Consider the following 13,323-nt stretch of genomic DNA (forward strand, 5'->3'; position numbering starts at 1 on the left):
CAGGTCTCTCTTGAAAATGAGTTCTCGTGGATCAATGACACTACCTGTATAAATAAAGGGTAAGTGAAAAAAAAAAATATATATATATATATACAGTATATGCATATATGTTTATACAAATATATATATATAAATAGCAAAAGGCTACTGGAGGCTATAAGTAGCAGCACTAGCTAAGAAGCTAAAAGAGTTAAAAGCTAGCTAGAAGCCAAAAGGAGAAAAAACTAGCTAAAAATCAAAAGAAAGAAAGGACTGGCTAAAGGCTAAGTAACAGCAAAAGTCTAGCTAAAAGTATCAACAGGCTATAAGAAGCTAAAAGCAGAAAACCACTAGTTAAAGTAGCTAAAGCATAAAGTAAAGTAAAAGACAAAAATCAGGTCAAACAGCTAAAACAGAGAGAAAAAGCTTCTGAAAGAATGAAAAAGATTTGTGTATTTCTTTGTTTTCTTTATTTCAAGTTCATTTATAAACATCTGAAATGTTCAAACCGTTCTTTAGCTCACGTTTGTCCTTCCTTTAGCTTTTTAACTGTAAAACATTTTGGTGTAAACGGCGGTGGATTTCCCTGAATTGAGCTGTGGCGTCTGACTGAACGGACGGAGCCTCAGAAGACAGCCTGTCCTTTAGCTGGACAGCAGGGTTTATCCTCATTCATTTGGCTCGTCTGTGACACGTCCTCCGGCACCGCAGGTCATTAAAAACATTCCTGCAGAACGTTCTGGTGTCTTGGATCCAATGACAGGTGTGTGTCCAGACTGTGTCCCTGTCCTCCAGATGGTGAAGGTTATACAGTTTGTTTTAATTAGTTACTGTGTAACATCAAGAATCAGTCAATAACCCGTCAGCCTCGGAGCTCTGATAGATCAGGTTTGTTTAATGACTTCATTCATGATAAATCACAGGACGATGAGCTGTTTGTCTCTTTATGTTCAGTCTAACTTTATTCGTAACGCACTTCAAAACACCACGACAGACCAAAGTGCTGCACAGAGCTGACGATAAAACTTGACTCACGCAACATAAAATACAATTAACACACCAGTTAATAAAAACCAGTTAATAAAAACAGCAACATTTAGAAAGAGTTTTGAAAAAACAGACGATTGAGAGGCCTGTCTGAGACGGAGGGGCGGCTCGTTCCACAATTTAGGAGCTGCTGGAAGATTTTTGAAGAGGGACATAAACCTGACTGTCATCTGCGTAACTATCGTCTCTTTCACGAAACGCTTCTATAAAGTATAAAGTGTCCTCAAAGACCAGTTTGTCCTTCTGCAGCCTCTTGTTGTTCATTAATTACCGATGGGACTGTCTACATCCAACTTTTCCAAAATGAAGCTAGCATCATGGAACCGAAAGAGACGTGGAGCAGAACTCAGCTGGGTTGACATGGAACTTCAACACCGTAAAAGCGTGACAGGCGGCTGCCACGCATCGATTTCAAAACCAGACCAATTAACTCAGTTTGGCAATTCTCTTTGTGGTTAACTTTTTTTTTTTTTTTTTTATTAAATACAGTACAAAGTTTTTGTTTGTCATCATCAATATTTCCTTAAAAATCTGTTATTGTTCAACAAAGTTAAGTCAGGTTCTCTGGACGGTTTCTTTTTGTTGAAACGTTTCATCTTTCATCCAAAAGACTTCATCAGTCCGAGGATCCACAACAAACTCAGTCCCATAAGTAGGACACTCACATAGTGGACCAACCGACCCACTACGTGAACGTCTGGACTTCTGCGAGTCGTCTTTATAAGTGTTGCCGCCGTGTGATTGGCTGATTTGCTGTTTGTGTTTACGAGTGACTGAACAGGTGGGCCTAATGAAGTGGCAGGTGAGTGTCAACTTTTTTACCTTCCACAATGATTGTGTGGTGTGATTATAAGCAGTCAGTGTCTTACCTGCAGTAAACAGCTGTCACAGTGAGCCCAGTTCAGAGAATTTGAGGAGCTAAGCTAACAGAACTAAATTAAGTTTCAACATACCTGAACTCATAACTTTTATAGTAGCTGAAGAGCTTCAGGTAAGACTTATCTGCAGGGCCCCTTGGGCCTGTAGGGGTTTATAGTTTCATTTTATTCACTTTTGCTCAGATATACTCGTTTAAGGTGAAACAAATTAAAGTAGAACTGCAGTATCGTTGGTATTTACAATAAACAGAAACATGAGTATGAGTAGAAAATGAGAACAGATGCCTCTCTTTGTGTTTTTAACCCTCTACAGAGATCTGCATGTCGTGTTGTTGGACCCCAGCTGATCTAATCAGACTAACGAGCTGCACTCAGCAGCTCGGTCCACTCTGCCTTTACATGGATGACCTGAGCAGCTGCATGATTAACTCACGGGGTGTGCAGCTGGATGAGCAGAGGACAAGATGCTGTCAAACTCCAGCTGCAGCAGCTTTAAACCCACTTCTAATTAAGTGACTGCCTGCTTACTGTTTGTGCCATAAGAGGTATTAGTGCTTTTATTTACAACAAAAAAAAGCTATGTGCATGGTGTGTTGTCTGGTGGAAGCGGGGTGGACCGGTCCAGCCTCGGTCCCTGTGCTCTCCAACACCAGATGTAGGTCGCAGAGCGCCACAGGGCCCGTGTGCTTGTGTGTTGTGGGGAAAAGGCTGGAGTGTGTTGTGTGCCCTGGATGGGCTGCAGCAGAGCGATGATGGTGCTGAATGGGTTCATCGCTGAGGACATGGCCCGCAGCACTCTGTCTTCGCTGCTGCTGTCACGTCACATCGTCACAAACAGGCCAAATGAAGCCTGACAGCCTGGCAGACGAGACTGGGGGCGAACTCCTCACCGAGGCTCTTTCCATTGTTTCCTCTCCCTGTAAACCGGATGAGGATCATCAGATTTATTCAAATGCAGCCAAAGATGGAGGCTATAATGTTCTTGTGTCAGTTGTTAAATAAAATGAGACCAGTTCATTGAATGAATGCATATCACCCACCACCTTTAATGTCAGGGTTTCAAACATTAAAAATAAATGTGGATCAGTTCTCTCTGTCAGATCTTGATAATGAGTGTGAATTTTAGCACACTACTGGTAAAAATGAATAATTTATGGCCATTTTTATGCTGCTCTGGTAAATTAGCTGTAGCGGCCATCTTGAATTGGTTTGACTCCTTAAAGAAATTATTCATTCAACCTTCATTTACACAGGTTAGTTAATTAATACAGGTAGAATTAATTGTTGGAAGTTTAACAAATTACTATTGTCAGAGTTCCATAAAAGATAAACTATAAGATTTTTAAATTTGGGCATATATGCTGAACGCTGTGTGTGCTGTAATTAGCTGAAGAACCTGAAATAGAGTTGTTAAAGCTATAAAGAAAGCTGAACAAAGGCTATTAAAAGAAGCTAAATTGAAGCTGACAGCAGTTAGCAAAAATAGCAAACTGAAGCTGGAATTAGTAAAATAACATAAATATTAAAAGTGGCAGAATGGTAGATAAAGTAGCAAAATAATAGCTAAAAACATCAAGGAAATTGCTAAAAAAAATAAGCAAAATAGTGACTACATTTAGCACATTCAGTGTCTATCAATACAGCAGCTAAAAACAGCACAATTGCTAAAGCAAAAACTTGTAAACCAAATATAAAATTAGCTAATCAATTTAAAAAAAAGAAAAACAGATGATATAGTTAAAAAAAATAGCAAAATTTAGCAAAACACTACAGCTAAAAGTTCTGCAAACAAAAGGTAATGAGCTAAATAGTAGCTTAAAGTAGCAAAACTGTAGATTAATTTAACAAAACTGAAGCTTCGGTTGAGCAAAAACAAAAGCTCTATTTAGCAAATTTGTACCTAAATTGTAGCTAAATGTAGAATAAACACAGACTATGGCTTAAATTAGCAAAACATTCCAAAAACAAAAGTTAAAATTAGTAAAACAGTGGCTAAGTAGCAAAGCAGATGCTATAAGATAAATGTTCAAAAACAGATGTTAAAAATAACAAGATGGTAGCTAAAAGTAGCTAAATTTAGCTTCTATTTAAATAGCTTACTTTAATAAAAACTAGCTAAAGGGAGTGGAACGTAAGACCAGAAAATAGCACAAAATACAGAGAAGTACTAGAACAACAATAAACAGGTAAACAACAGAATGTTTTTCACTGGACTCTGTTCTGAGTCTGCTGTTTTTAGTTTTTGGAGCACGTAAAAGGCCGTCATCTTTCTACTCGTTTTTTCCTCTCCTCCCTGACAAAAACATGTTTCGTCGTTACATCTCGTCTGTAAACACAGAAGTCCAGGATGTGGATTATTGAACCCAAACTGATTTCTGACAAGATGTGACTGATCAACGCAGCTTCCACTGGAAGGAGACGAAGACGTCTGATGTTGACTGGGTGACTTCATCTTAGCGGTTTAGCATTAGCTTCCACTAATTTTTTTAGTTACCTGTCAGAGACTTTTCGGTCAATGAATGTTTTGATTGTCCATTAACTCCTGCCATGAGAACAGGCAGCTCAACAGTCTCCCAAAATCTTGGACTGGAGTGATCTCATCACCATCATCAGATGAGATCAGACTCGTGACGTCTCCGATGCCCATGAACCATATTTGTGCAAAGCGCGTCATAAGCTGCAGATGGCTTCAAGGAACGCCCGCTGAGCTGCTGTTATAAAAGTCAGCAGAGGACACTGTTCCAGACTGACTCTGTGACAATGTGTCCATGTATTTATGTCACCCATCCTGAATGAGTCCTTGCAAGTAAAAAGCCGGTTAAAAATCTTCACCTCCCGTGAGTTATGTTTTTTTTTTTGAGTAAACATTGTCAGTGAAAGAGAATTTTTCCAAAAAAATTGGTCCTTTGAGAACATCTTCCCTCACCCACCAGGCTTGATCTGAATCCGTGCACGGGGGAGTCTTGGACTCCTGAACTGAAAGCCCTCTGGTTGAATTGCTGATGTTAGCAGAGGCAAAGAAATATTTTTTACAGAGGCCAGGAAATATGGGTTCACAAAGGTAACTTCTTGGTTAGCTGTCACTGAAGAAGTCAGGAAACTTGATTTCTCATCTCTGAGGTGAAAACTGTAATAAAAGCTGAAGCTTTGCTACATGGAATAATTTAATCCAGGTTCAATCTAATATTTCTGATAAAACACTTCCAGTCTAGATGCAAAAGAAACAAATTGATCTTTTTAAATATTTCACAAACAACAACGGCTTTACACATTACAACGTAAACATCAAAGACAAAAATACAGGTTTCTTGTAAAGTTAAAGATAAAAATAGAACTGTTTTATTGAATACAGTTGTTTCTCCTTTAATTTCAGATTCACTGTGAGATCAACACTGTCCGGTGGAACTAATGTCAACAGAATGATCTCCTGAAAATATCTGTGACATTTTACAAACAGAAAGCAAATTGTCCAGCTGACAGCTCCAGCTTTGAAAATATGATTCCAGGCTACAATAAATAATTCCTGATGAGACATTTATCTCTAAAAGCTGAGCTCATCACTCATGAGGAGGCAAGAATCAGAATCAGGACCAATGGATGCAGCTTTGGAGCTTAATAACGGTCATAATGTGGCCTCTGGTGGTGGGAGTTGTATCCTGGAGGTCCGGACTGATACCCACTTCCATGACCCCAGCGCCTGTCTCGGTCGGACCAGTGCTGCTGGCCCTGGTGGCCCCCTCTCCAGCTACGCTCTTCTCCCCACCCACGGCCCCGAGGTCTGCGACGGTCTTGGTACCTGTATGGAGAAACAAATTAAATGGTTAAAATGAAGACACAAACAAACAAATTCCTTCATTTTTCAATGCAAGATGACTTTAGTTTAAAACTATGGCATGTAGGGCAGTGGGTGATACAGCAGTACCGATTGTGAAGGTCCGTTTGGAGTCAAATAATCCAGTTTTTGTGTTAACCCCTGTTCTCATGTCCAATTTGGGTTCTTCATCCGTCTGTTTTTTCCTCAGCTAGAATGCACAAATGTTGGCAGAGAACAAGGAAACTGAGGATCGGAGCTTTAAGTGTGTGATTTTACAGGATTTCCCTAATGGACACGCAAAAGATGATCTTAGTGGAGATATTCGTCCATCCAGGTAAGTTTATCCGTTAAAAAACAAAGATGACCAAAATATTTTCTTTGAATGTTTTTCCCAGAACATTAGTGCTAAAATCAAAAGTTTTGTGCTTTCTGCAAGTCACAATTAAAACTTTTTAAAGACATCTTTGGGATTACGAATCAAATTTAACCACTTACGTAAATAAATAAAAAAAAATTGTAAGAATTTATCACAAAGCAACAAATTTTTGCCTTTCATTTAAATTCAATCCGATTCTTAAAACAACAAACCCAGTTTCAGCAGCACCCAGTGTCCTGACAGGACTGATGCATGATGGGAGTTTTAGTTTTGTTCCAGCATAAAAACACCTGAAACCCTCAGAACCACAGACACCCAGTACAAAAGAAACCTGACAGCACAATTCAAAACGTTAGAAGCACAGAATAAACAGAACAGTTTAAGACAAATGAAAAATCTGAACATATTTCATATAAACATATAAATCAGGTCTCTCTTGTAAATGAGTCCCCCAGGCTCAATGGGCCTAACCTGTCTAAGGAAAAGGTTGAATTTAAGACTTTTTAGAACCCTTGCATATTTTATTTATTTTTATCTCGGAAAAGAGCCATAATTAAATATAAAACCATGGTTGAATGTTGTATAGATTATAGTTCTTTGTGTGTCTTTTCAAGCTTCTTGCCAAAGTTGATTTTCAGGTAGCTACAGTGTTTTGAGTTCATTTTGAGACTCTGTTGGATTTAAAGCACTGATCGTTGTGGTTTAAGTTTTATTTTTTTACCTTTCTTTGCTGACGTTTTGATCATTATGTTAACTCACTCAATACTACTTATTAAACTGAATAATCAGATCAGAAAAGCTGGTTACCGGTTATCCCTGCCTCTCTGGTTCCCTCCTGCCCGGCCCTCCCAGTCCTCCACGACGGGTGGGGGGTCAGCAGGTCGGCTCAGGTACTGCTGGTACTCCTTATCCTCCGAGGAAAACCTGTGAGCAAACAGATCCTCGTAGCTCTTCATGTTTTCAGACGTCTCGGCCATGATTCTGTAAGAGAAGAAACGTCAGGAAGCTGCTTCTAGCTGCCGCTGCTAACCATTAAAACACATTTCCGCTTGTTTACAGCGAGTTTCCCCGCTCACAGCACATAAAACACTTCCTGAAATTAAACAAACAAATATCATAAACGCATTTTCATCACTACATTTATGAACAAACCTTTAAACGAGGAGAAAGTTGTCCGTTTCAGCTACAACGCTCCAGAACGTCTCTAAAATGTTTCCCCCCGGAAACACAAGGACATAATTAAAAGTTCCGGAGGCGCGCGCACCTGCCTGTGATTAATGTTTGTTATTTAAAACATGCTTATATGAACCATTAAATAAAGCTGAGTTAAAGAGACGCATTCAGAGTCAAATATGCTGGTTTGTGGTTAATGGTGGCAGCGGTTTTATGGGCCCATACGGTTCGGCTTAATTTGAGGTAAACTCCTGAAAGTCAACGCAGCCACTTAAAACATGTAAGTGAACTTTTGTTTGGGAAAATATCATCGTCGGTTGTTTTGTTAATTTGGCTCTGGCTCGAACGTTGTGCGGTTTGAGGTGGAAACCGCAGAGGGAGCCGCAGAAACCGCACGTTTCTTCTGACGGAGTGGGTGGAAGGAGCAGGTGAAGCCGCTCCGCGTCGCTGCCGCCGTCCGTCACACGAAACACGATCCCGCCGGAGAGGCAGCAACAAACTCCGCTCAGCGACGAAGCAGGGGAATGCAATCTTAATTCATTTGCGCCGAATGCTGTAGGACACCGAGGACAAAACGCTCCGAAGTGTGATTTAAAAGCACATGCGCGAGAACAGGAAAAACAAACGAGAGGAGGGAGAAAACTTCCTGAATTGAACGGGGTTCTGCGGGAGCGAGCATGACAACCCGGTGACTCGAGTTTTACGAAGCGCTCTCACATTTCACTTGTCTCTCAGCAGCGGGAGGACTGGCTCGGACCTGGCAAAGGGGGTTATGAACTCCGCGGACCACTAACCGCCTGAGGACTTTAACAGATAAATTATAATCCGCCGCAGCAGTAAATACAGATTATTTAAAGGAGTTGTACCTGACGTCCGCGGCAATGGGGTGAGTAAAAAAATGTTTGTTGGCAGAAACACGATCTGTTTATTTCTCCTGGAAATGTCGGGATATATTTAACTAATTATCACAGATCATAAGCGCGTGTCTGTGCGCGTGGAAGACTCTTGGACTGAGATTAAAATACCGAGGACGCTGATGTTCGCTTCTGATTTAACAATTCCGTAAAGGAATATTCTTTTTATCAGCACCTGCTCAGGAATAGTATATTTAGACTGTTTGAACCAGGATTACATATTTTTAAGGTCAAAACAGATTTTTAAAAATTGTTGTTTTACTGAATTGTATTTGTGGAAGTTTACAAGTATTTATTTTTGCACCTGGAATACATAACTGGTCCAGTTTACTCATGTGACATACAGCTGTCTTTACAACATCTGGACTGTTCAAACCTGGATCAGATTAATTAAAAACTAGAAGAAAATTTTTGAAGCCCATTTTGAAATCTCTTGGTTATGTAGGTTTTTATTATTATTATTATTATTATTATTGTTATTATTATTATTATTATTATTATTATTATTATTATTTTACTAAACCAGTTCAATCCACCCACCCACTTTTACCTGCTTCTTCATTTTTTGGGTTAAGTGGTTCAAATGCAAACAAACAAACAAACAAACAAACAAACCAACAAACCCACGAGAATGTAATTTTTAAACTTTAACAAATGTAATAAAGTGGTCACAATTCACAAACCAAGTTTCAAGAATTCTACTTTTATTTAATAATTTACTCCAGGTTTGAAGAGTCTCATGGTTGAAGTTTTTGAACTGGAGTTGATCAAAATGGGAGTGGTGGTGCAGAGGTTTGAGAAGGTGGACCTGTGATCAGAAGGCTGCTGGTTTGACTCCCCAAACTGACAACATCAAAATGTGGGTGGGAAAGGTGAAGCACCCTCACCTGCTTCCACCCTCATTTGCCCCACTCTGGGCCCTTGAGCAAGGCCCTTAACCGCCACCATCTGCTCCCCGGGGTGCCCTGCAGCTCCCTGCTCCACACAGAGGGCTGTGGTAGCTCGGTGGTCTGTGGTTGTCAGAAAGGACATTCGATGTAAAAACAATTGTCAAGTCTTCATGCGAGTTGGTTCGCTGTGGCGAAATAAAACAAAAATAAATAAATAAATAATGGAGCTGATCAAAAATGTCCAGAAGGTGAAAAATTCAGTGGAATGACCCTTTACTGTGTTATCAAATCGAAAGCTAACTTCAGTGTCGTTCTTGCAGAACTGTTTTTCCTGACTTTTCATTTTAATTCCTGAAAAAATATTTTTGTTTTGATTATGACTTTACCTGTATTTATGAGATGATCTGAGTTTTTCTGTGCAAACGCAGCTCTGAGGTTGGATGGAGGTGTCAGATTCAACGCTCTGCCTACTAATAAGGAGAGATGGTGTGTGCTTGTGTCACACAGTTATGCAATCAGCAGCTCCCTCCACAGAAACACTCGGTTTATTTTATTTACACACACGCTCCGTTCTAAAACACTTCAGCCACTTTCTCTTCAATACTCGTTCTGAGTAATTCATAGGAACAAACTCTGTTCTTTCAGTGATGTGGTCATCGGTGCTCGTTGTTTACATCTTATTTTCAAGTGTGTGTGAAACTGGTTTTCTTCCCCTCCTGAGTCTGACGGAGTCAGTGAACCGGTTTCAAAGGAGTTGTCGTGGAACTGGTCCAGTGGACCTGCAACAGCAGGCAGACGGGCCAAGACAGGAGGTCACACCTACTGACGGAGGAACAGAAACAAGTTTTTTAATTTAATTTTTCCAGCTCTGTGGCTTCAGTCGGAGACGACCGGTCGTGTTGTGTGACAGCTGGAACTGTTCTGGAAGGAGGAGACCCTCAGCTCCTCCAGCTGGTTCTGCTCAGGATCTCAGGATTCGTTTAGACACACAACTAATGGTTGTGTTCTCAGATCAGCTGTGGGCTGTTGTTCTGTCACCAGAACTCCCAAAATAAACATAAAAGTTCATGCTCAGTAATCCAGGTTAAAAAAATCCAACAAAGTTAAAAGTCAGGTTCTCTGGGCGGTTTCTCTGTGTTGAAACGTTTCGTCTTTCATCCAAAGGACTCCATCAGTCCCAAAAATAATCCAAAGAACTTCATCAGTCCAAAAATAAAGTTTTGAGGGCTGAAAACTCCGACCTGGAGTTTCAAACCTCCAAACTTTTCTGTGTTGTGAGCAGAACAGACTGACCCGTTCCACTGGACGTCCTCGTCTGCTCCATTTGGTGGATCCTGAGGTGTTCCCAGACCAGAGAGGATTTATAATCCGTCCAAAGAGTTCTGGTTCTGCCCCGGGGTCTCTGTCCAGATATCCCCCACCTCAGCTGACTCCTTTCGATGAGGAGCAGCAGCTCTGCTCTGAGCTCACCTCTGATTTCAGATGCTTGGATCCAGGTTCTGGTTCTTTCAGTCATGGTCCGGACCTCACGACCACAGGTGGGGGACAGGCTGGGCCAAAGATGGACCAGTAAACCAGGAGCTCCTTCACTGACCAGATCCTGTTCCGCCACATCAAACTTTAGCTGAATATCTGTCAGACTGGTTCACGTACAGCTGCTGTAGGTCAGCTGGCTGTGGCGGCCATCTTGAATGATATTGCCTCTGAATGGGAACCTCCGATGATCACTTCCTGAAAGTTTCAATAAAATCCGTCCATTGATCGCAAGATATTTTGCTAACAGACACAGTTGGTTCCAATAATTATTGACACTCAAACCAAATCTGCCATCAATTGCACTCAGAGTTTGTGTCTGGTTGACTCTCAGCTACTACCACGTCAAACTTTAGCTCGGTTTGAATAAATGAGCTGAGTTGTGTTTAGGTTTAATAGCCGTGGCGGCCATCTTGAAGGAGCGCTTCGTTCCTGACGCTCGTTTGTCACGAGCTCAGATTCTTAAAGGCCGAGCAAAGTTCATAAAAGTCCAACATGGACGTTTTCGCTTTGGAACGGAACCGGAACGCGTCCAGCTGAAAGGAAGTGTCGTCTTGAAAAACAGGAAGTAGAGGAGACGTTGACCCGATGGGGTTCTGTTCTGACCCGGAGCTTTTTAAACTCCCACCCTCCTCAGCAAACAAGCTGGACTAAAATCTAATCACTTCCTGACAAATTTCAGATTAGTGCATTATCTTTCAGTAAAAGTTTTTTAATCTAGCATCAAACAGTTTTGTGTCTGACCTGAGGTCAGGTTCTGCACGTGCGCGGTCCGATGGCGCAACATGTTTGGTTCTGACTACAGACTGATAAAGCTGTGATCACGTCCTTCACAGATAAGGCGCGTCTCATGTCCCAAGTAGAAAACGGTCGAAGCTGGACGTAAAACTTGTTAAAAGTTGAGGAAAACGATAAATTTTCTTGAATTATTCCGTCAGTTTCTGGTTCTATGACGTTGGCGTGTTGCGGGTTCAACAGAACTCCCAGCATGCCTTGCACCAGCCAGTTTTCCATAGTCTCACCACGACACGATAGAACCACGGTGTTCGTTAACGCATAGACGAACAATCAATCTGACCCATCAGTATCCTGCAGTCTGCTGACGTCAAACCTTCGGCTCGGTCCGGTCCAGTAGGTTCTAAAAAGAACCGAGCTGGAGTGGGTAGGACCGCCCAACATGCTCAATACACAAGTCAAGCCACAAGAGAGCACATGTTGCTTCAAAGTGTTTGGTCACTCTTTGTTCCTGTTCTGATGGTTCTGATGGTCAAATGAACCTGTAGAACCCTGAGGGAGAACCGTCCGGGTTCTAACCTCCCAGTGAACCCGTTTCCTCTGAGGTTCAGAGCTACAGAAACATTGATTCTGTTTGACGTAGTCAGGAGGTTCTGGATGGGTTTCAGTTTGGCAGAGCTGTATTTTCGGTCCCACTTTGTGTTTGTGGACCCGGTCCAGCAGCGCCGTGTTTCCAGGCCAGGATACAGTCAGCATATCGCTATTTAAAGTAAGCGTCCGACACGGGGACAGATGATAATCTCCTGACTCTCCACAGAACCTCCTCTGAAGGCTGATCGCTCGGTGATTAGGCCCGCTGACCCGGCAGAGGCTCTCTTGGCCGCTCCGAGGACAGGAAGCAGGTCTTACTGACAGACTGGCCCAGATGGCTGAAGCCCAGGAGGCCATCTGCGGTGGTTCTGAGGTTCTGTGGAGTCTTCCTCGCCTAATTCTCCTCAGACCGAGTCGGACTCTTGGTCTCACCTCCGTGCGGCGGAGGGAACCTGCTGGGTTTGGCTCGCGGCGCACGATGAGCTACTTTACGATGCCAATAAACGGGTTCTGGTTCTGAAGGTCACTGATTGCAGTCTTTGTAAGTTCTGACGTGTTTTTTTCTTCCTGCCACCAGCGTCAGACTCAATAATGATGAGGTTTAGTGTGAAAACGTTGAAGAAATGATTTTTTCCTGTAACGGGTCGGTTTCATGCTCAACTGTTCTGCAGTTTAATGTCGGGGCGTCGGATCCGAGCCGGGTCCTGGACCTCACGATCGGAGCTGATTGGTTCATTTGTTTTGGCTGTTGGTTAAAAACAAAATATGTGTAAAATATGAAGGTTTTCAATTTAAAGTCTGAGGTTTTGACTCCATTTCACTTTTCTAACCAATAAATTTGACTTTTACTTCGACTTGTTTTGTATTATCACTAAAAGCGTTTAAGAGTAATTAAAAAAAAAAAGTTAATAAAATGGTGATCTTTTTAGATCTGAGGAGGAGGAAACGTCTTTGTTTTGTAGTTTTGCATCAACGTGGGGTTAAAACACACTTTTTTTGTTTATTAAATGTTGTAACTTTGCTTCGTTTGTGAAGAGGCTGATCAAGTGGAGGAGTGAGGACCGTCCTAAACTTTCTGAGACGGTCCTCACAATCATGGCAAAACAAACACACCCCAGTATTTATTCAATATTTAGTTTCACATTTAATTTTCTGTTCAACTGTTAATAAAATTACCTTAAAATTAAAGATAAACTGTCATCATTTGACCCTCCTGCTGCCCTTGGGTCAAAATGACCTAAGGGCAGCAGGAGGGTCAAATTTAAGATCTGGGGTAGAGGCAAAAACTAATAATGAGCTGGTTTTAATAACACTCTCAGTAATTTCTGGATTTACGTCTAAAACTTCTTAATTCAAGATGGCTGCCACAGCTAATCAACATTAGCAACTTAAT

At 41.5% G+C, this 13,323-nt stretch overlaps 2 protein-coding genes across 2 annotated transcripts in view; one reads left to right on the plus strand and one right to left on the minus strand.

Moving 5' to 3' along the window:
• Positions 1 to 5,246: 5,246 nt before the first annotated feature.
• On the minus strand, positions 5,247 to 7,350 carry LOC119429229 (RNA guanine-N7 methyltransferase activating subunit-like). The gene is made up of 3 exons (XM_037696904.1): positions 7,247 to 7,350; positions 6,902 to 7,075; positions 5,247 to 5,700 (listed from the first exon to the last, which is right to left on the minus strand). Exons 2-3 carry the CDS (start codon positions 7,069 to 7,071, stop codon positions 5,517 to 5,519), a joined length of 354 nt encoding a protein of 117 aa, XP_037552832.1. The 5' UTR covers positions 7,072 to 7,075; positions 7,247 to 7,350; the 3' UTR covers positions 5,247 to 5,516.
• A 382-nt stretch (positions 7,351 to 7,732) lies between these two features.
• The window catches only part of homer2 (homer scaffold protein 2), a 39,721-nt gene continuing 34,130 nt past the window's right edge, over positions 7,733 to 13,323 (plus strand). Inside the window, exon 1 of the mRNA XM_037690324.1 lies at positions 7,733 to 8,153. Coding sequence (XP_037546252.1) covers positions 8,149 to 8,153 — 5 coding nt within the window. The 5' untranslated portion in view covers positions 7,733 to 8,148. The remainder of the gene's footprint in view (positions 8,154 to 13,323) is intronic.

The sequence above is a fragment of the Nematolebias whitei genome, chromosome 2 (assembly GCF_014905685.2).
Source record: "Nematolebias whitei isolate Nwh7 chromosome 2, NemWhi1, whole genome shotgun sequence".
In the NCBI taxonomy this organism is placed as follows: Eukaryota; Metazoa; Chordata; class Actinopteri; order Cyprinodontiformes; family Rivulidae; genus Nematolebias; species Nematolebias whitei.